The sequence below is a fragment of the Diabrotica virgifera genome, chromosome 5, assembly GCF_917563875.1.
Source record: "Diabrotica virgifera virgifera chromosome 5, PGI_DIABVI_V3a".
NCBI lineage: Eukaryota > Metazoa > Arthropoda > Insecta > Coleoptera > Chrysomelidae > Diabrotica > Diabrotica virgifera.
In genome coordinates, this window is record NC_065447.1 from 5636805 (window position 1) to 5657816 (window position 21012).

General features: G+C 32.4%; 1 protein-coding gene across 2 annotated transcripts in view; it reads left to right on the forward strand.

Moving 5' to 3' along the window:
* LOC114342549 (homeobox protein extradenticle) overlaps positions 1–21012 on the forward strand; it is a 41588-nt gene that overhangs the window by 12523 nt on the left and 8053 nt on the right. Inside the window, exons 4-5 of one of the 2 annotated variants that reach the window (XM_028293459.2) lie at positions 7755–7911; positions 16687–16765. In XM_028293459.2, coding sequence (XP_028149260.1) covers positions 7755–7911; positions 16687–16761 — 232 coding nt within the window. In that variant the 3' untranslated portion in view covers positions 16762–16765. The remainder of the gene's footprint in view (positions 1–7754; positions 7912–16686; positions 16766–21012) is intronic. The other variant, XM_028293397.2, reaches the window with a different exon arrangement.

Genomic DNA, 21012 nt, shown 5'->3' on the forward strand with positions numbered 1-21012 from the left:
TATAGACCTCTTTGATACACATTAGTTTTGTTATAAACATTTTTTTGTATATCTCATAGTTTAGCCGTAATCAAAGAAGACCAGAGGTTTGGCGCACCCTGTATACATAGACACATAAATATACACAGAGCGAAATATTCGTCAACATAAAAAACTAAATTAAAATTACAGAAATCCTGTTAAATATTAGAATTCATAAAATCTATTACCTGATATGGTTCAATCTGCAATAGTAATTTACGCACAGCTTTTTTATATTGAGTTAATTGTGTTATTTTTCTAATGTCGTGGGGCAATTTATTAAATAATCTCATGCAAGAATATTTGGCACCCTTCTCTGTCACAGTTAATCTGTGGATAGGATAAATATACTTAATCTCCCTATTGTTGTAACAATGTCTAGGTAGATTCATTTCAAACAGATATTTATTTCTAAAGAGTAATAGTAGACATTCCTCGATATATATTGCGATTTTGTTAAAATATTATTAGATTTGAAAACTGCTCTGCAAGACGCTCCGAATCTCATCTTTTTAATAATTCTTAGCACTCGTTTCTGACAAATAAATATTTTATCAAGTTCATTGCTTCCACCATAAAAATTGCTCCATAACGGACTAAAGATTCAAAATTTGAAAAATAAATTGTTTTTAGGTCATCGTGACTTAAATATTGCGATAATACTCTAAAAGTATAGCATACTGAATTCAACCTTTTATTAAGTTGCTGTATGTGACTTTCCCATGACAATGTTATATCAATTGTCATGCCTAAAAATGTAGTTTTAGTGCCAAATTCAACGTTTGTATCATCTAACAGAAAATTATTTGGACATTCCACATTTGATCTAGTTGTTCTAAAAATTAAACAATTCGTTTTTTGTTTATTAATAATGAATCCCTCACTGGAGAACCACTTAGACATTTCTTCATAAATATCAACAGATTCATTTAGTAGAATTTCCAAATGATCTCCCGTTACCAGAACATTCGTATCATCAGCATAATTAATTAGACTACAGTTGTTACTAGTAATACAATGCGACATATCATTTATATATAAAATGAAAATTATCGGTCCAATTATGCTTCCCTGAGGAATGCCTAATTGTATAGGTCTAATTTCGGATTTAACATTCTTATTATCTTTTGTTAAAATTACTCTTTGTGATCTTCCTGATAAGAACGATTTAAACCAATTATGAGCTACCCCTTTTACACCATATAAGTTTAGTTTTTTCAGTAATAATTCGTGATTCACACAATCATATGCTTTTGTTAAATCTAGAAATAACCCTAGTACAACCTCATTCTGTTCTAGTGATTGTAAGACATTTTGAGTAAATTGATATATTGCTGTATGTGTCCCTTTGCCCTTTAGATATGCATGTTGACTACTATGAAATACATTGTTTTGTAACATATATTCCATCAATCTGTTACTCATACATTTTTCAAAGACTTTCGAGAAACTTGGCAACAAGCTAATTGGTCGATAATTCTCAATTTGTGCCACACTGCCTTTCTTGTGTAAAGGTCTAATAACTGCTAATTTCAGTTTATCTGGGAAAACACCCGACTTAAAAAAAATATTTACTGCATATGTTAATGGTGTAACAATCTCATTTAAACATATTTTAATAATTGATGTTGAAATTTCATCATCACCACAACTCTCTTTATTTTTCAAACCTTTTACAATAGAAACAATTTCTTCCTGAGTTACAGGCCTTAAAAACATAGATCTATTCGCTTGTTCTATAGAAGATTCATAGGAGTTTGAGGAAAATTCTGATACCAACAGAGACGCACAGTTTAAGAAATACTCATTCGAGTTATTAGCCACTGTATTACCTTCTCCAGGGATCTGAATTTCCCTCTGTGATGTTGAATTACCCTTTATGTCATTAATTATTGACCATACGTTTTAGTTTTGTTGTCAGATTGTTCTATTTTTTGTTTAAATTTTTTCGCTTTATTTTGTGCCAAAATTCTTTCATAATTCTTTTTTGCATCATTGTAATCTTGTCGAAATCTGTTATCATTATAACTAATGACATAAAGAATATCAACTTGTCTTTTTGCGGCCACTACTATTTCATCCCTAATATAATTCTTTCTTGCATTTCGGTTAGGGATACAGTTTTTTAATCGGGAAACTCAAATTAAACTGATATAAAAAAATAATATGAAATCTATTCCATACCTCATTGGCATCATCACTCTCATAAATGTTATTCCAATCTGTTAGTGCCAACCGATTTTGAAAATCTTGTTTGTTGCAAGGACTAAATATTCTTTTAAAGCAAAAAGCACTACTTTGTTTACATATATTAGAACTTAGGCTTTGAGCAGTGTGATCCGATATTAAAGTTTTATGAATTGTGACTGTATATTCTTCATTATAATTAGAGAAAATATTATCAATTAGTGAACTTGTGGTATTTGTAATTCGAGTATATTCCTTCACACATGGAAGCAAATTGTATGATCCTAGCAAAGAAAATAATTTGTCTTTATCTCTATTTTTATCATTATCATGCATATTTATATTAAAATCTCCAACTAAAAAAATGTATCTATCCATTAAAATGTACAATATTTATTAAAATGTTTTCTAAACATTTTAGAAAAGCATCTGTTCGCCCGCCAGGGGTATAAACACACATAATTAAAAACTTTTGACCGTGGACAACACATTCACAAACACTGCATTCACAAATTCCAACTTCAGATAAGGCCGTTATTTCAGATAGCATTTTATGCTGAATTCCATTTTTTATAAATAGCGCACTACCTCCATGCTTATTTAGTTCCTCTCGACAAACTGCTTCAGCTAAGAATAATCCATTGATCCCATAGTTCTTAAGTTGATCATATGTTTTCCAGTGCTCTGTTACCCAAAAAAATACACAGCTAGGAAAATCTTTTAGGAATTCCTCTATTCTATTTACGCAATTTCTAATTGATTGTAAATTTTGGTGAATTATTGTAATGTTTGTGAATTCCTGTTTTGAATTGTTTTGTGTCACTTTTGGGTGATTATTTTTTACAGTACTGCAAAATTCCCCCCACTTAGAAAATCCTTGTGACGGTTAAAATCGAAACGACTTATTTCTACACCACTAGGCCAAAAAGATGGATCATATAAAATATCTTTTTTCTTGAGAGATGCTGTTACGACAAACGCTTTTAATCGATTTTCATCCGATGGTAATTCCTTCACTTGTACTATTTCGTTTTCAAACTCCACGTTATTTTTAATATACTTTTTAATCACCTCTTCAGTTGCGGCCCTTTTTACTCTATTTATGTAGAGCCATACTTTACGCTCCCCTCCTGAGAACTCCAATTTATCATTGAAACTATTCCCCGTACCTATGTTTTTTCTTTGTCGTTTTCTTCTAACCACTGATTGAAATTCTTCTCTAGTGTCTTCACATTCTTCTGCGGATGTATCTTCGCTAACATTTTCCTTTTGTTCGCTATTTACCTTTTTTTGAGGTTCCTTCTTACCTTGTTCATGTTCCATTGGTAAAACGTTTGGTTTTCTTATATTTGATTGTACACTTCTTGGAGGCACTTGTCTGATAAAAGTTGGTACACTGCTGATAGGTGTAGTAGCCACTTCCGCGAAAGTTTGTTTACATTTGAGATTAGCATTTTCATGTTCCAATCTCCTAATCCTATCTAACAATAATTCGTTATTTAGGGCTAAAATTTTATTTTTATCCTTTACTTCATCGACCAGTTCCCTTAAATACTTGTTTTCAACTGCTAACACTAATTATTGTTTATCGTTTTTGTCGTCCGGTTTTTTCACCACTTGACAACATGTTCTTTTAGTTTCATCCAAAAGCTTGATTTCTGGACACCTTTTTGCGCAACTTTGGTGATAAATCGATAAACAATTTATACACACACATACTGAGCACTTTTTTGTATTACAACATTTCATATTGCCACTATTTTTATTATTTTTATCACCATCTTCCGACACACAATCATCGTCGGACGCCATGATGAATAAATATTAATATAAAATACTAATATAAAATAAAAATGTATACAGAGAGCGCAAACCAGCACTCTAAATCGACGATTTTCGACTCTAATTGGAGTCATTATCAGAGAGGCATAGGTTTGCTGTTCTCTGCCCTAAGTCCCTAAGTGACGAAACTCCGAGAGTTCCAGGAATTTACCAGCTGAACAGACGGCGTCGTGAATTCCAAGTTTTAGAATTTTCCCTTGTCTTCTTCGCTTCAGCATCCATCTGGCTTGCAATTTTTAGAAGCCATGGAGGTGTTACCAAGAAATTGATCCAATAAGTTTTCAATTACATAAATATCTTTTTTTAAATTTTTATATATTTTAAATATTTTTATTAGGTTGAAAACTTTAAGTTTTACTTTTATAAAAATAATTGTACAAGTTGGTTTCATATTTTTATTAGTATTTTAAGCAAAAATAGGTATAAACTTGGGAAGATATAGAGGTATTGTGTTAAACAGTTTCAGCCATGCTGAACTATATCGCATACAAAAGAACAAACATCGCCTAGTACTGTCAAAGAATGCACACAACTGATAAATTTATGGATAAGATCATTCAAGCTTCACGATGACTGTTGACTAAGATGGGACAAGTGTTGCTTTTACAACAAACAGCATGGACATCTGTTGCTTTTCTAAAACTATCCGAATTTTCTATATAGTTTACTCCGGATATCTGAGATTTTTACACAACTGAATTTGTGTGATAGATAAAGGAACTACTATTCTATGATAACAATACATAAAGTCGAATTTGCAAAAAATGGACATGTGTTGTTTTTCAAATAAACTCTCCAATTTCAAAGCGAAATGGATGATCATTTTAAAAATAATGATAATAATCCTAATTACATCCAATTTATTAATGCAATTAATAATGCAGCTATAAAGTCAATACCACAAAGATATTAATATGTACAAGCAAAATAAAAAAAATAAGCATTGGTGGAATGATGATTGTCAGGCAAAAGTTAACGAGAGAAAACATTTATTTATAATATACAAAAACAATCCAAACATTCAAAATGTAATAAATTATAAAAGAGTTGATGCTGTAGCAAAAAGAACGATAAAAATAACAAACGGAATCATGGAAAATATATTGTCACAGTACTGCAGAAAAAAATATAGAGAAACGTCATCAAAACTTAGAGATTGCTTCAGAAATTAGAAAAGTGGATAAAAGATAATGGATTTTCCATTTCAGAAAATAAGTCAGCAGTTGTTACATTTACTAGGAAGAGGTACATTTACACAGTCTCATATCTGGCTTCCATTAAGTATCTAGGTATGACTTACTGGTGAGTGCGGCCGTCAATGGTGAGTGTGAAAGAGATGCACCATTCCAGCCGTCCAATGGTGCATCTCACTCACACTCACATTGACAGCCGCCTCGAAGCACGCTTAGCGCTCATTGTTAATAATTAAAAATAACATCTTAGTAATAAAATAATCACAAAAATTTCTTCATGATCTTCTAGAGGGGGCTTTAAACTTTGATTTGGTCAGTTTCTGACTTTCATAATAATAATTTTTAATTGAATTATTAAGCCTTAAAAATGGTTATTTTCGTGTTTTTAAAATTTTAAATCGCATATAACTGGACAACATTCAATTTTAGAGGAAAATCACAAGAGACCTTTTTTGCTCAGAATTACCCAAAATGAAGAGTACAGGAAGAATGTCACTTTTTCATGAATTTTGGCTTTTCTTGTCATGTCGTAGCAAAAACTGAGTACTATCGACTAGACTACTAGACTATTGATTCAGAACAATAACCAGAAAGATCAGTCTATATAATTTTTTTAAGAATTTGTATCCAGGCGATGGACCAGGATTGTCCACACTTCTTCTTATGGTGCCTATCCGTTACGGATGTTGGACACTAACATGGCTATTCTGACTTTGTTGACTGCTGCCCTGAAAAGTCCGGTAGTGGTTAAGTTAAACCATTTTTGCAGGTTATGCAGCCAGGATATTCTTCTTCGTCCTGGACCTCTTTTCCCATGCACTTTACCTTGAAGTATGGTCCGAAGTAGGTCATATCGTTGTTCATTGCGCATTACATGGCCCAGGTATTCCAGTTTGCGACGTTTTATGGTTACGACTAGTTCGCGCTCTTTACCCATTCTATGTAGAACTTCTTCGTTGGTAACTCTGTCTATCCAGGAAATCCTCAACATGCATCTATAGCACCACATCTCAAATGCTTCGAGTCTCTTCAGTGATGCTTCAGTTAAGGTCCATGACTCCACGCCATATAAAAGAACGGAGAATACGTAGCACTTTAGTAAACGAATTTTTATTTCCAATTTTATATCGTGGTTGTTAAAGATTTTTTTCATTTTGACGAAGGCTGATCTTGCCTTCTCGATCCTTATCTTAATTTCCGTCGATTGGTCCCACTGTTCATTTAAGTTTGCACCCAAATAACAAAAGTTGGTGATTTGTGTTATAGGTTGTTGGTTAACTAGTAATTGACCAGGTGGTATCCTATTTTTGCTTATAACCATGTATTTGGTTTTTTTGATGTTAAAATCAAGCCCAAACCTGCTACTTACTTCTGCCACCCTGGAGACAAGTGTCTGCAGACCTTCAAGCCTGTCTGCAAAAATGACAGTATCATCAGCGTATCTTATGTTGTTCAATCGTTCTCCGTTTATAAGTATTCCCTCGTCTATGTCCGTTAGCGCTTCATAATGTGCTCTGAATATGTATTGAACAATAATGGGGACAATATACATTCCTGTCGCACACCTCTTTTTATCTTTATGTCGTCTGTTAACTGATCCCCTACTCTAACAGCTGCACATTGTCCACACGCCACTGGACAAAAGTAAGGAATGTTAGCAGTTTTTTGGTGCATTATTAAATTAATAATTTAATATAGATTAATATTATATTAAGATTATAGACCAATAATTGCTAGAATTCTGCTAAGGATCTCCTAAGTAGTTTTTAGATATCATAAGAATTAAACCTTCATTGGTGTTTATCTCAATATGTATAAAATGTGACATTCCTTGTTTTTCCCCTGTACAGGGTGATCAGTTAAGGGTAGCGAGCGGCCATATCTCATAAGATATTGGTCGTATAGATTTGAGAAAAAAAAATCATGATAAAAGTCACCAAGAGAAATTGCTGGAAATTATTTTCGAGTTTGTCAAACGTCCGCTGGCGTAACAACCAACACAAAGTAGAAAAATGGGATTTTTATAGAATTTTGTCTAATGAAAGTTTATCGATGATATCATTTTCATATTTACAGACCATTTCCCTAAATTTTTTGTCTAAAACGTTTTGTTCTATCTATCAAAATAAAGCGGTGGGGGAAGTTCAATTATTTTTTTAAACAAACCAAGACTTCTTCCGTTTCTTTTGACCGATTTTAGCAAACTTAGGCTCATATGAAAGAGCATAATTTGCACTACAAAACGCTTATTTGGTTTTGAATTTTTGACGTTTGCTGTCGCCGCTAGATGGCGTTAATTTTTATATATTTTAAAAGAGGATAAATTTGTCTATAATTTAATGAAAAGAATTTATTATTGTTGTTTTCATCTGTACCTATAGTATGCAGTTATGTAATATTTTATAATGTATTGAAAAATGTAATTTATTTTTACAGAAATGCCCGTAAAAATAAATAAATAAATAACTGAGTAATGTTCTGTTTAGCTAATTGATGTTGTTTTGATTACAGATCTAGGTTTTTGGATGCCAGAAGAAAGAGACGTAATTTTAGTAAACAAGCATCTGAAATTTTGAACGAATATTTCTATTCCCATTTATCCAATCCTTATCCCAGTGAAGAAGCTAAGGAGGAACTTGCCAGGAAGTGTGGAATCACCGTCAGTCAGGTAAGTCAATGACTTATACTTATTTTAGAATATTCATGCCTATTTTGTAACTCATTTCAATGAGCAAATCGAATAAAAGTGGCCAAGTTGAATAGAAATAGTTTAAATCGGTATTCCATAACTATTTTAGAATCTCTACAATCAGAAATTACTTAGGGCCGATACTTCAACAGCTACTCAAGCTTTTGCTTAGCGAAGCTTGTGTCAAAAGTTAAGGAGAAGCTTAAGCTGGGTGTCGTATTTCAATCATTTCCTTAACTAAACTGGTCCTCAACTGTAAAGTTATTTGGTTTTTTACCTCTGAATAAGTCAAAATGCGAGAACTAACTGTTCCGAGGTATTGTTGTTTGTTTGGGTTTATATGACTGCGGAACACTACTGTTGACATTTAATTTTATCTTGTAATCTGTATCTGTGTCATTTACTTCACTTAATTTTGTGTACGTGGTACATGTGTTGTTAGTACATACAGGGTGTTTCATTAACAATTGTCTATATCGTAACTGGAGAAACCTTAGCACAAAATACGAAGATTTAACCCAAAACACTTGAATAAAATATTATTCCTTACAGAGATACAGAGTGTTTTATTAAATATTCTAAAATGATTTTAGCCCATTGTTCAAGCACCTTTTAATATTTTTTGTTCAATCTTGACACACAGGTTACACATGTTAGGGTACTTTAACTAGTGTTAAAAGATAGTTTTCCGTTGTTACCAGAGGCGTGCTGTAGGGATATATACTTCATTTTCGCCCCCCTTTTCCCCCTCACAATCTACGCCACTGTCGTAATAATCATTTCAGCATGTTTTTTGATTCCTTGTTACTTTTTACATAAATATCATCCTTTTGTCTCATTGCCATAAAGTAAGTAGTTTTTAAGTTATTTTCGTTTAAAGATAATGGATTCCATAAGACTATGTACTTTAAACTACATTCAATAAGATTATATGTTTAAAATACATAATCTTATTGAATCCATTACATTAAAACGCAAATAACTTGAAAACTACTTACTCTATCGCATTGAGACAACGGATGATATTTACGTAAAAATTAACGAAGAATCAAAAAAACATGCTGAAATGATTAATACGACAGTGGTATATATTGTAAGGGGGGGAAAGGGGCGAAAAGGAAGTATATATCCCTACAGCACGCGTCTGGTAAAAGCGGAAAAATATCTTTTAAGACTAGTTAAAGTACCCTAGCGTGTGTAAACTGTGTGTCAAGTTTGAACAAAAAATATTAAAAGGTGCTTTAACCATGGGCTAAATACATTTTAGAACATTTGTAATAAAACACTCTGTATCTCGGTAAGGAAGGATATTTTATTTAAGTGTTTTGGGTTAAATCTTCGTATTTTGTGCTAAGGTTTCTCCAGTTACGATATTGACAATTGTTAATGAAACACCCTATACAGGGTGTTAGTAAATAAGTATGAAAAATTTTAAGGGCTAATTCTACATGAAAAATTATTACCAGTTTGCTCTATAAACATATGTCCGCAAATGCTTAGTTTCGGAGATACGGGGTGTTGAAATTTTTATTTCAAACTGCCAATTTATTTATTGCTCTAAGACCAGTCGAGCTATGAAAATGAAATTTGGTGAGTTTTAGGAGATAGTTATTACGAATTTTTGACATACAATTTAGAATTTTGTATTCATCATTGGCGCGCCTACGGGCAATGGTCTGAATTTTTTTTAAAGAAAAAAATAGTACGCCACTGAGATATTTCGAATAAAAAATTATTTTTAAATTCCTCGTCTAATTTATGATAAAAAAGCTTTCTTGCCTTTTTTTCGTATGATGCACCGTTTTTATGCAGAAAAATAAAACATCTTGGCTCGTATTTTTCATTTCTTAATACATCATCAAGAACTATCCAATATAATAATACTAAACTAGAACAATAACAGAAAATATTACTAATAAGATTTCAACTAGGTGCAAAGCTACAAGAAATGTTTAAAATGATCTCTTTTAGAGATAACAGAAGAATTTTATATTTATCATTGGCGCGCATACGGGTAATGGTCTGAATTGTTTGAAGAAAAAAATAGTACGCCACTGAGATATGTCAAACTAAAACTCATTTTTGAATTCCTCGTTCAATTTACGATAAAAAATCTTTCTTTCCTTTTTTTCATACGAGGCGCCGTTTTTATATAAAAAAAATAAAACATCTTAACGCTTACCAAGTATTTGAGGTAGTTTCCATATGCATAGAAACTTAGTTCAAATACTTTGTAAACGTTAAGATGTTTAATTTTTTTGCATAAAAACGGCGCCGCATATGAAAAAAAGGCAAGAAAGATTTTTTGTCGTCAATTGAACGAGGAATTCAAAAATGATTTTTAGTTTGACATGTCTCAGTGGCGTACTATTTTTTTCTTCAAAAAATTCAGACCATTACCCGTACGCGCGCCAATGATGAATATAAAATTTTTCTGTTACCTGTAAAGGAGATCATTTTAAACATTTCTTGCAGCTTTGCACCTAGTTGAAATGGTATTAGTAATATTTTTTGTTATTGTTCTAGTTTAGTAATATTATATTGGATAGTTCTTGATGATGTATTAAGAAATGAAAAATAGCGCCTACATGTTTTATTTTTCTTCATAAAAACGGTGCATCATATGAAAAAAAGGCAGGAAAGGTTTTTTATCATAAATTAGACGTGGAATTTAAAAATAATTTCTAGTTCGAAATATCTCAGTGGTGTACTATTTTTTTCTTTAAAATAATTCAGACCATTGCCCGTAGGCGCGCCAATGATGAATACAATATTCTTAATTGTATGTCATAAAATTCGTCACAACTACCTCCTAAAACTCACCAAATTTCATTTTCATAGCTCAATTGGTCTTAGAGCAATAAATAAATTGGCAGTTTGAAATAAAAATTTCAACACCCCGTATCTCCGAAACTAAGCATTTGCGGACATGTTTATAGAACAAACTGGCATTAATTTTTCATGTAGAATTAGCCCTTAAAATTTTTCATAATTATTTACTAACACCCTGTATATTGTCTGTATTTTCTCTGGTTATATTTTTTATTGTTATTTTGCATAAGCAATAGATCCGTCTTTGTAATTTTGTTTATTGGATATATTCCTTAAAATATCAAATTGAAATGTAAGTTTACTTTTGTAAAATAAATATAGAAATAAATAATTTTCAGGTGTAAACCTTCCAAAAGGAGTAAGAATTTTAATAATCGTTAATAATCAAATAATAACGTTATTACGCAAACGTTGATTTTCAAAATAACTATAATTATTAATCTATAGAAATAACCTCAAAAAACAAAAAATTAATTTTAAGCAAAGGCTTAAACCAACTCCCACGCGAGCTTAAAATTATTTGGTTTAAGCCTACACTTAAGCCTCAAATTGAAGTGGAAATACAGGCATCTAAGCTTAAGCTCACGCTTAAAGTAAGCTTTGGCTTAAGTGCGGTTGGAAATACCGGCCCTTAGACTGCCCATTCACCCTGTCGAAATGAGTTTTCAATATCGGAATTGTGCTTGACGCAAGCGCATTTTAGTTTTATTTTGTTTTGACGTTTATATTTTATTATTGTTTGCTTCTGACGGTTCGGTTTTACGGTGCAATAATATTTTATGTTTAGAGATAAAGTCTACTAAGTAATTTAATTGCTCAGTAGTTCTTTTGTGATCTTTTCATTGGTGTTTCGCTTGTCATATTAAATTGCTTGCCATTTTTTATTCTTGTGGTGAATTTTTCAAACCAAAAAACCAAAACTTAGCAACAAGCTTGAAATATCATTAAATATTTCTTCTTTTTTTGATGAATTCTTGGCGCCGCACTAGCCTTTCCAGTAACTTAATGTCACAGAACACCTATTTCACTTTTCAGTGCGGGGTTGCCATCACCTTCTGAGCGCGTCAGATAGAAGTTGGCGTTTTCTATTTACACTGATTACGATATGAGTTACAGAATGCCAATCCAAACACGAGAACGACGCGATAGATATTCAACATTCCGTTTTTGGGTATTTACGATCCGACTTGGTCATTTCTATTCGATTTGTTAAAAGTTACAGAATAGATCTGAATATCAATACTTTTTTGGTTTATATGATAAAGTGGTTCCAAACCAGTGGTTTACACTGATGATCTGTGGTTTATTTGTGATTTTTATTTACATGTGAATTACAAGAGCAAGAAGTGGTCTGCTTCATGTGTAACAAGTGGCTAACAAGCTTTTGACCATGTAATACATGCTCGTGATAAAAAAATTTATAACATACGAGGTCTCGAGAAAAATCTGGAGATTATTTACAGAGTTACACAGATAATATGAACAGAATATGTCAGTCGGCAGAAATATTGAAAGTGATAATTAACAATAAAATTTGAACATAAAAAGACGTAAAAAATAATTTGGGAGACATTTCCAAAAGCTAGAGGAACAAGCTAAATTTTGCTGAGAATGTCGATATTGGGACCTCAAAAAAGATGCAAAAAAGTCAACGAACACTAAGTGGGTCAGTACATTTCTGGCGGTTGTCTTCTCTATAATTTGTTGAAGTACAAATATTTTATCAACACAAGATCTGCCAACACGGAATCCACTCTGATCCTCTATTTGCTCATATTGGTTTTCGATTCTTTCTTTTATCAAACACGCCAAGTTCCAATCTAGTCAAAGTAATGAAGCTTAAAATAGGACAAAACCTCGCAATTTTTACAGAATTTTTTACAGATTTGCTTGAAAATTTTAGAATAAGTAGTGGATAGTCCATTTATGTGGCCGAAAGGCGCTTTTACCATGGGGGTGGTTGCCACCCCATCTCGGGGGGTGGAAATTTTTTAATATATTTTGACCGCAAAAGTTAGTAAAACCATTTATTCTAAGTAAAAACTTTCTATACTTTTTTTGATAAAATTAATAGTTTTCTATTTATTCGCTATCAAAAATGTTAGTTTTATATCAAAAAAATCTATGTTTTTAATTATTTTCTGCTAATAACTCAAAAAGTTTTCGTTTTACCAAAACAACTTTGCTTAACAAAAATGTACCTTTTAAAAATAAACAAAACTCTTTTTTTAAATATTCTTTAAGACCAACAGTAATCGAGCTATACTTTATTATATGTTAGCTCTTCTTCGTCAAATGCTAAATATTGTAGTTTCAAAGTCAAACGACGATAAAACTAAGCATTTTTCGAGGATAATTTGTTCAAACTAATTTAAAGTATTTAAAAAAACATCTATCTCCAGAAATAAAAAAGTCTCTAGCTCAAAAATTAAGTGACTTATAATGAAAAGAATATCAGTTCCTATTTTTTTCAGCGAAAAAGTGATCAGACAAAACCCCCTAATCACCACTCTAATTAAAATTAGTCATTGGCCTTATTTGGTCTTCTTTATTTATGTATTATTAATAGGTTCTAGAAGTTTGGTCGGCTTAGAATAATTAGTTTTTAAAAAAATGGAGTTAAAAGCCAATAACAAATTTTTTTAGTTTGGTAGAAAATGCCCTTTTCTTCAGAATAGAAAGATTAGCGCCGAGGATACGAAAAAATGTTAAAATATAAACTTGAAGCTTATTTAATTTCCAAGAACCGCTTTACAAAAAATTTTTCTGCGGCTAAAATTAAGTGAGCTATTGACAATTAAAACTTGTAATAACATACAAAAACCACCTTTACCAACCCTTTCAAAGTCACCTCTTTTTGTGACTGAGGATTTTAAAAAGATTTAGTTTTAACAGTTTTATAGATCTTGTAAAAACGTACAAAATTCTTTTTTAACAAACTTTCTAAGATAAAAATTAAAAAAGTTACGGTTAAAAAATCAATAAATTTTTTTGAAAAAAAGAAGAAGAAATCCAATTGGAAGCATAATAATGTAAGTTGACGGTGTTTTTAGTCATTGACTTATTCGTTCTTCTTTATTTATGTATTATTAATAGATTCTAGAAGTTTGATTGGCTTGGAATGATTAGTTTAAAAAAAAATGGAGTTAAAAGCGAATAACGAATTTTTGTAGTTTGGTAGAAAATGCCATTTTCTTCAGAATAGAAAGATTAGCATCAGAGATACGAAAAAAATGTTTAAATATGAAATTGTACGTAACTTAATGCCCAGGAACTTGGTTTGAAAAAAAATTTTCTACAGCAAAGATTGAGTGAAACCTAAATAAATATATCGAAAAACATTGATTTTTTCGATATTAAACTAACACTTTCGATAGCGAATAAATCGAAAACTATTAATTTTATCAAAAAAATGTATAGAACATTTTTTGCTTAGAATGAATGCTTTTACCAACTTTTGCGGTCAAAATATAATAAAAAATTTCCACACTCCCAGATGGGATGGAAACCACCCCCATGGTAAAAGCGCCTTTCGGCGTTATATAGATTTTGATCCTTGGACTTTCCACTACTTATTCTCAAATTTTCAAGCAAATCGATCCATTCTGTAAAAATTGCGAGGTAAAAAGCTTCGGTTACTGGACTAATCTTCTGGAATATTTTCTTGTTTGATTAGACATTTATTAAGAATTTTCGCCAACAAATCTGTTAGTATTAACTGTTGATTTCCCGTTTTTTTTATTTCCTTTTAAGGTTCGTCTTATCTCGTCGTACTGATTGATTGTATTTCATCTTCGTCTATTGGATCTGTTCTGAAATCTCTGTAATTTGATTCGCAATGTGTTCTTGCTTCTGTCAATATAGTCCATTCTTTCACGTTTTTGCTCTAAATTTTAAAGAACCGCTTGGTTTGACATGAAATTTGGCATACGTATAGCTTACATGTCAAAGAAAAAAAGTGATATTGTGCCGATGTGTGCTTTTGCCCTGGGGGCGACTTTCACCCCCTCTTGGGGGTGAAAAAATATATGTCCAAAATAAGTCCGGAAATGGGTAACCTGACTAATTTTAAGTAACTTTTGTTCTATAGAGCTTTTTCGCCAAGTCAACACTTTTCGAGAGTTATTTGCGAGTGAATAATGTTCATTTTTCAACAAAATAACCACATTTTTGAACGGTTTTCGCAAATAACTCAAAAAGTAAGTATTTTGTCGAAAAAACGTTCTTAGCAAAAATATAGCAAATAAAAAAGTTAAAAAAATGGTGTACGCGTTAGGTCTCTGGATTTCGTAGAACCAGAGTTATAGCGAATGAAAAATAGATTCATATTCACCAAATTTCAAATAGAATATTTCGACGTGAAATATCCAAAAAATTAAGCACTTTTTGGGGAAAACCTATTTTAACTTTTTTAAAGTGTTTAAAAAAAGGTTTATTTCTGTTTTTACAAAAAGTTTCTAGCATTAAATTTAAGCAAGTTAGGCTCAAAATAAAGTTGGTCCCTTTTATTTTTCAAAAAAAAATCGGGAAGACCACCCCCTAATTAGCAACTTAAATGAAATTAATCGTTACCGCTTCACAAATTATTTTACTTATGTTGTGTTTATATGATCTGTAAGTTTGATCGAGTCAAAGTGCTTATTTTTAAAACAATTTGGTTTCAAAGTAAAATTTTTAAAAATTAAAATTTTGAAAAATATGCTTTTTTTCAAAATAACTTAAAAATTGTTAGAGATACCAAAAATCTCGAAAAACAAAAAAGTCAGATTTGCTTTTCTGAATATCATGTATTTTTTTGTTTTTCTGTTAGGCAAAAATTGATTAAGATTTGGTGTTTCTAAATTTGCATACATTCGTGATCAGTGACTCGTTCAACCCCTTTTAACTACAGCCCTTTCAACAATAAGGATTTTGAACCGATGAAACTTACAGATCATATAAACAATATATACACGAGTCTAGAAACTTGTGAAGTCGTAACGATTAAGTTCATTTAAGATACTAATTAGGGGGTGATTTTCTCGATTTTTTTACCAAAACCAAAAGGGACTAACTTTATTTTGAGCGTAACTTGTTTAATTTTCATGTTAGAAATTTTTTTTATAAAACAAAAATGAAGCTTTTTTAAACACTTTAAATAAGTTGTAATGAATTTTCCCCGAAATGTGCTTAATTTTTGGTTATTTCACGTTAAAGCATTCCATTTGGAATTTGACGAATATGAACCTATTTTTCATTAGCTACAACTCTGCTTCTACTAGGTGTAGAGACGTAATATATACACCATTTTTTTAAATTTTTTACAGGCTATATTTTTGCTAAAAATGTTTTTCGACAAAATACTTACTATTTGAGTTATTTACGAAAAACCGTCTGAAAGCGTGGTTATTTTGTTGAAAAAATGAACATATTCACTGTCAACTCAAAAAGTATTGACTTAGAAACTCTATAGAAGAAAAGTTACTTAAAATTAGCCAGTTTATCCATTTCCTGACTTTGTTTGGACGAATATTTTTTCACCCCCAAGAGGGGGTGAAAACCACCCCCAGGGCAAAAGCACATATCGGCACAATATCACTTTTTTTCTTTGACTTATTAGCTATGTGTATGCCAAATTTCATGTCAATCCAAGCGGTTTTTGGAAATTTAGAGGTTTTGCAATATTTTACCGTTAAAGAACGGACTAATAGGGATTTGTAATATTCTTCCCACTCGGACATACTTATGGGGTTTAATGTCTCTGTTCCTTTGTGATCTTTTCTGAGGTTTCCTATAAACTTCCAAGATACACGAGTTCCACCCATCTATCTGTTTATTTCTTCACATTTTTCGTCCCACGTTTCGTTTTTTTGGTTTCGGTCACAGTTTTCTTAACTTTTTCTATTCCAGTAAGTGTATGTTATTTATGATATTTTCTTTCAGGTATCAAGTTGGTTCAGTAACAAGCGGATCCGCTACAAAAAGAACATCGGCAAGGCACAGGAAGAGGAACATTAAATGAGTCAGTAAATTTCTGGCTGTTCTTTTTTCTATAATGTGTTGAAGTAAAAATATATTATTATCAACACAAGGTCTGCCAGCACGGAATCTACTCTGATATTCTATTTCCCCATATCGGTTTTCGATTCATTCTTTTGTCAATAGACAGAACAACCTCCCCAATGAGTTATTATTGCTTATACTTCTGTAATTTTTACATTTGTTTTTGTGGATAGAGCTTTTACACGCTAAGCTCCAATCTTCTGGAATATTTTCTTGTTTGATTAGACATTATTTTTTTATTAAAGATATTCTCCAACAATTGAACGCTATGCTGGAACAACTTTGTAAACGCCAAATCAGAATTTATCGACAAATTGAATTAAACAAGTTATAATTGATCATTTTGAAAAAAGGAATATTTATAAGCGTAATATGTATAATAGACCATAGGATGCTTAATGTAAAGTCTCGTAATTAGGGGAGTGCATATAGATTTTCACTTCGGAAAAAATCAAACAAGATAGAACTTTTTGTAATTTCATTAAGAAATGTTTAATAAACAACATATCAAAAAGTTCTACTCGAGAAGTGGGTGCTTCATTTTTTATTAAACAAATGAACTGCGAAAATAGATGTTTTTAAATAACTCCGAAAATATAAATTCTTGAAAAATAACTGACTTTTCCATTGAAAATTTCAGAAAATTTTACAAAAAAAACCTTATATAAAGATTTTTCTAAAATTAAATCTGTAATTTCTATAATTTTTTATTTATAACGCTAAAGTCACCCTTAAACTAACGTACGGATAACCAAAAACAAAATAGAAACATATTTGATCAAAGTAAAATGATGAATTCAACGATATTTTTAAAATGATTTATACAAAACAATTAATAAATAATTAGCGGCCAAAACTGCGAGTAGAACTTTTTACTTTAACATGTATATAAACTAACAAAAAAAGTTTTAGAAAAATATAAGCTTGTTTGAATTATTACGAAACAATGCATGTTTTCGTTCTAATTGCACTTCCCTAAATATCCCCCACAGTCCGCAGTACATAATTTTTCGCGTGTAGAACTTTATTCCATGGAAAACGCACGTATGAAACTATTGGTAGTTACAACGTTGTTGAGATAATACCTATCACAACATGACAATAGGACGTCATAAAGATCGTCCTAACAAAGAAAGAGAGACTGTACTACTAAAGAGGTGCTGGTTCTAAATGTAATGTATGAGGTTATCTACCTGTACCTGTAATAAAGGGGGTGAGAGAGGGATATTTAAACACTAAGGTTTAAAGGAGCTTTTACCATGAGTACTAACATTTTATTAAGAGGAAATATATACAAAATAGAGTAAGAAAACCTAGGAGAGAAAGAAAACAAAACATACATAAAACATAAATGCGTGGATACAACACTAGCGTTGATCCAGAGAAAACAAAATACCTACTACAAAACTACTTACGAGCTACCAATGAGTCCTTCAGTCCGTGTGCGCACTATATTGTCTGTCCAAAGTCACTTGTTCCACTTCCACTATCCAGTCTGGAGACGATGTGGCGATGGTGTGGTTGAAGGCAACAGAGTGTTGCGTCTTACTTGGGCTTGAGAAACAGGTGAGTGATGCTACCTGACACTTTAAAGGTGCAAGAGATAGAGAACTGTTGCGTTGCTCGTAACTCTGTTGTCCCTGGAGGACGTATAACAGATCGAGAGAGAAGTTTTCACGATTCACACTTTACTTTCTCCTTGACGGATTCACTTTTTAGCGTCGAGTCTGGCAACGGTGTGTTGCCCAGATCTCGTACTGATACACTTGAGTGGGGCGACGAGATGTTGCCCTGAGCTAGATTGATTCCACACTGCGCCTTTTCTTTAACGGGCGAGTTACCCTCTTGGTACTTGGAGCGTGAGGGAGGTACCGGGATAGCAAGTTATTTGTAAGGCACATGCCTTTTTAGGCGCACACATTAAAAACTAACACTAAACTTGTCCTTTGTACATATTGGCACTGTTGACAGTGTTGCAATCAAAAAATGGAGCTAGAATTGAAAATATTATAAAAATATTTTTTTTATGTTCGAATAATTATTCGAACAAACGTTGTTCCAGCATATCATCCAATTCTATTAGTGTTTATGGTCCGAGTTTTATTGGGGATGTTTCCAGGTCCTGTAGATTTCCTATTTCTTGTTTCCTTTAAGGTTTGTCTTATCCCGTCCACACTGATTGGTTGTACTTTGTCTTTATCTATCGAATCTGATTTAAAGTCTCTGTAACTTATTTCTTATTGTGGTCTTACTTCTGTCAATAGGGATTTGTAATACTCTTCCCACTCTGACATACTTATGGGGTTTCATGTCCCAGTTCCTCTGTTCCTCTGAGGTTTCCTATAAACTTCCATGCTTCAGATACTCGAGTTTCACCCATTCATCTGTTTATTTCTTCACATTTTTAGTCCCATATTTCGTTTTTTCTTTTGGTCACAGTTTTCTTAACTTTCCTATTCCAGTAAATGTATGTTATTTTATCTTACAGATATCAAATTGGTTCGGTAACGAGCGGATCCGCTACAAAAAGAACATCGGCAAGATACAGGAAGAAGCAAAAAAGTCAACAAACATTAAATGAGTCAGTTGGGGGATGTTTCCAGGTCCTGTGGCTTTCCCATTTTTCATTTCCTTTATGGTTCGTCTTATCTCGTCCTCACTGATTGGCTGTACTTCGTCTTAGTCTATTGGATCTTTTCTGAAGTCTGTAATTTATTTCGCTATGTGGTCTTGCTTCCATCAATAGGGATTTGTAATATTCTTCTCATTTTGACATACCTACTTATGCGGTTTAATCTTCCTGTTCCTTTGTGATCTTTTCTGAGGTTTCCCATAAATGTCCATGCTTCATATACTCGAGTTCCACCGATAGATTTGTATACAAGATGATTCAGTGAAACGGTACGATTTGGCAACGCTGCTGGCGATAAAATAGAGGAGCCGCGGGCGTGCGACGTAAACGTTGTGAATCTAGAGAGTAGGAAGTTGACTTATCATGGAGACGTGGTCAGGTGAACAATGCCTATTTGCTGTGAAAGCTTATTACAGAAATGGTGAAAGTTTTGTGCGTGTACAACGAGCTTTTCGTTTAGAGTAACATTTGCCGCCCCGCGCTGCAGTTCCGTCTAACATGGCTATTAAGACTTGGGTCAAGAACTTGAAAGTAATGGTTTAACATCACAGAAAAGAGGTGGCAGTGTTAGAACTGCTGGCACACCACAGAATATTGAAGCGGTGCGAAATTCATACACGCGAGTCGTCTCAGGGGTTTTCGAGGACTTGCGTGTAATGAATTTCGCACCGCTTCAATATTCTGTGGTGTGCGAGCTATTCTGACACTGCCACCTCTTTTCTGTAATGTTAAACCACTATTTTCAAAGTTCCTAACCCAAGTCTTAATAGGCATGTTAGACGGAACTGCAGTGCGGGGCGGCAAATGGTACTCTAAACGAAAAGCTCGTTGTACCGGGTGTCCCAATAAGAATGGCTCTCGGCCATATCTCAGGCACCGCTTATAGTACAGCTTTGAGAAAAAAATATTTATAACAAAAGTTGCCTCGGGAAAGCCTGGAAATTATTTTCATACTTGTGGGTCCACCGCTAGAGGGCGTAATTGAATATCAAAAATTAATAAATTTAAATTTTACAAAATTTACCTAATGAAAGGGCACTGGAAATCCAATCATCGTATTCTTCATATCATAAAATTCTACGCATATTTGATTTCACGAGTTTAAGTCTACCTTTTCAAATAAGAGGTGGGGGTGAGTGGAAACCTTCTTATGCAAAAATGGGTGTAAGTCTGATTCTGCTAAATCGAATTTACATACTTGGTCTTGTTGAAAACAGCTCTTTTTCGTCAATGTAAGTGTCTTATTTTCGAAATAGCCTAATAAGAAATATGCTAGCTAGTAGGCGTTATTTTATTATTTTCGGAAATCTAGTTTTCTTTGGAGAATATTAAATACAAATATGCATTTTTAATCCTGTATTACAAAATTAGACCAAATTAGCAACATAATACCAAAAACCGCATATCGATACCTTTTTTCTATCTCGAGATATCTTAAGAAAGGTGTAAATTTTAAACAACTGTTAATGTCACCGGTAAACGAAGTTAAGGAAAAGTAGTGTGCTATGGAAAAAACAAAGAGGCATTTTCCAGATGTAAATGTATATAATTAATTAAAACAACAATAAGACAAA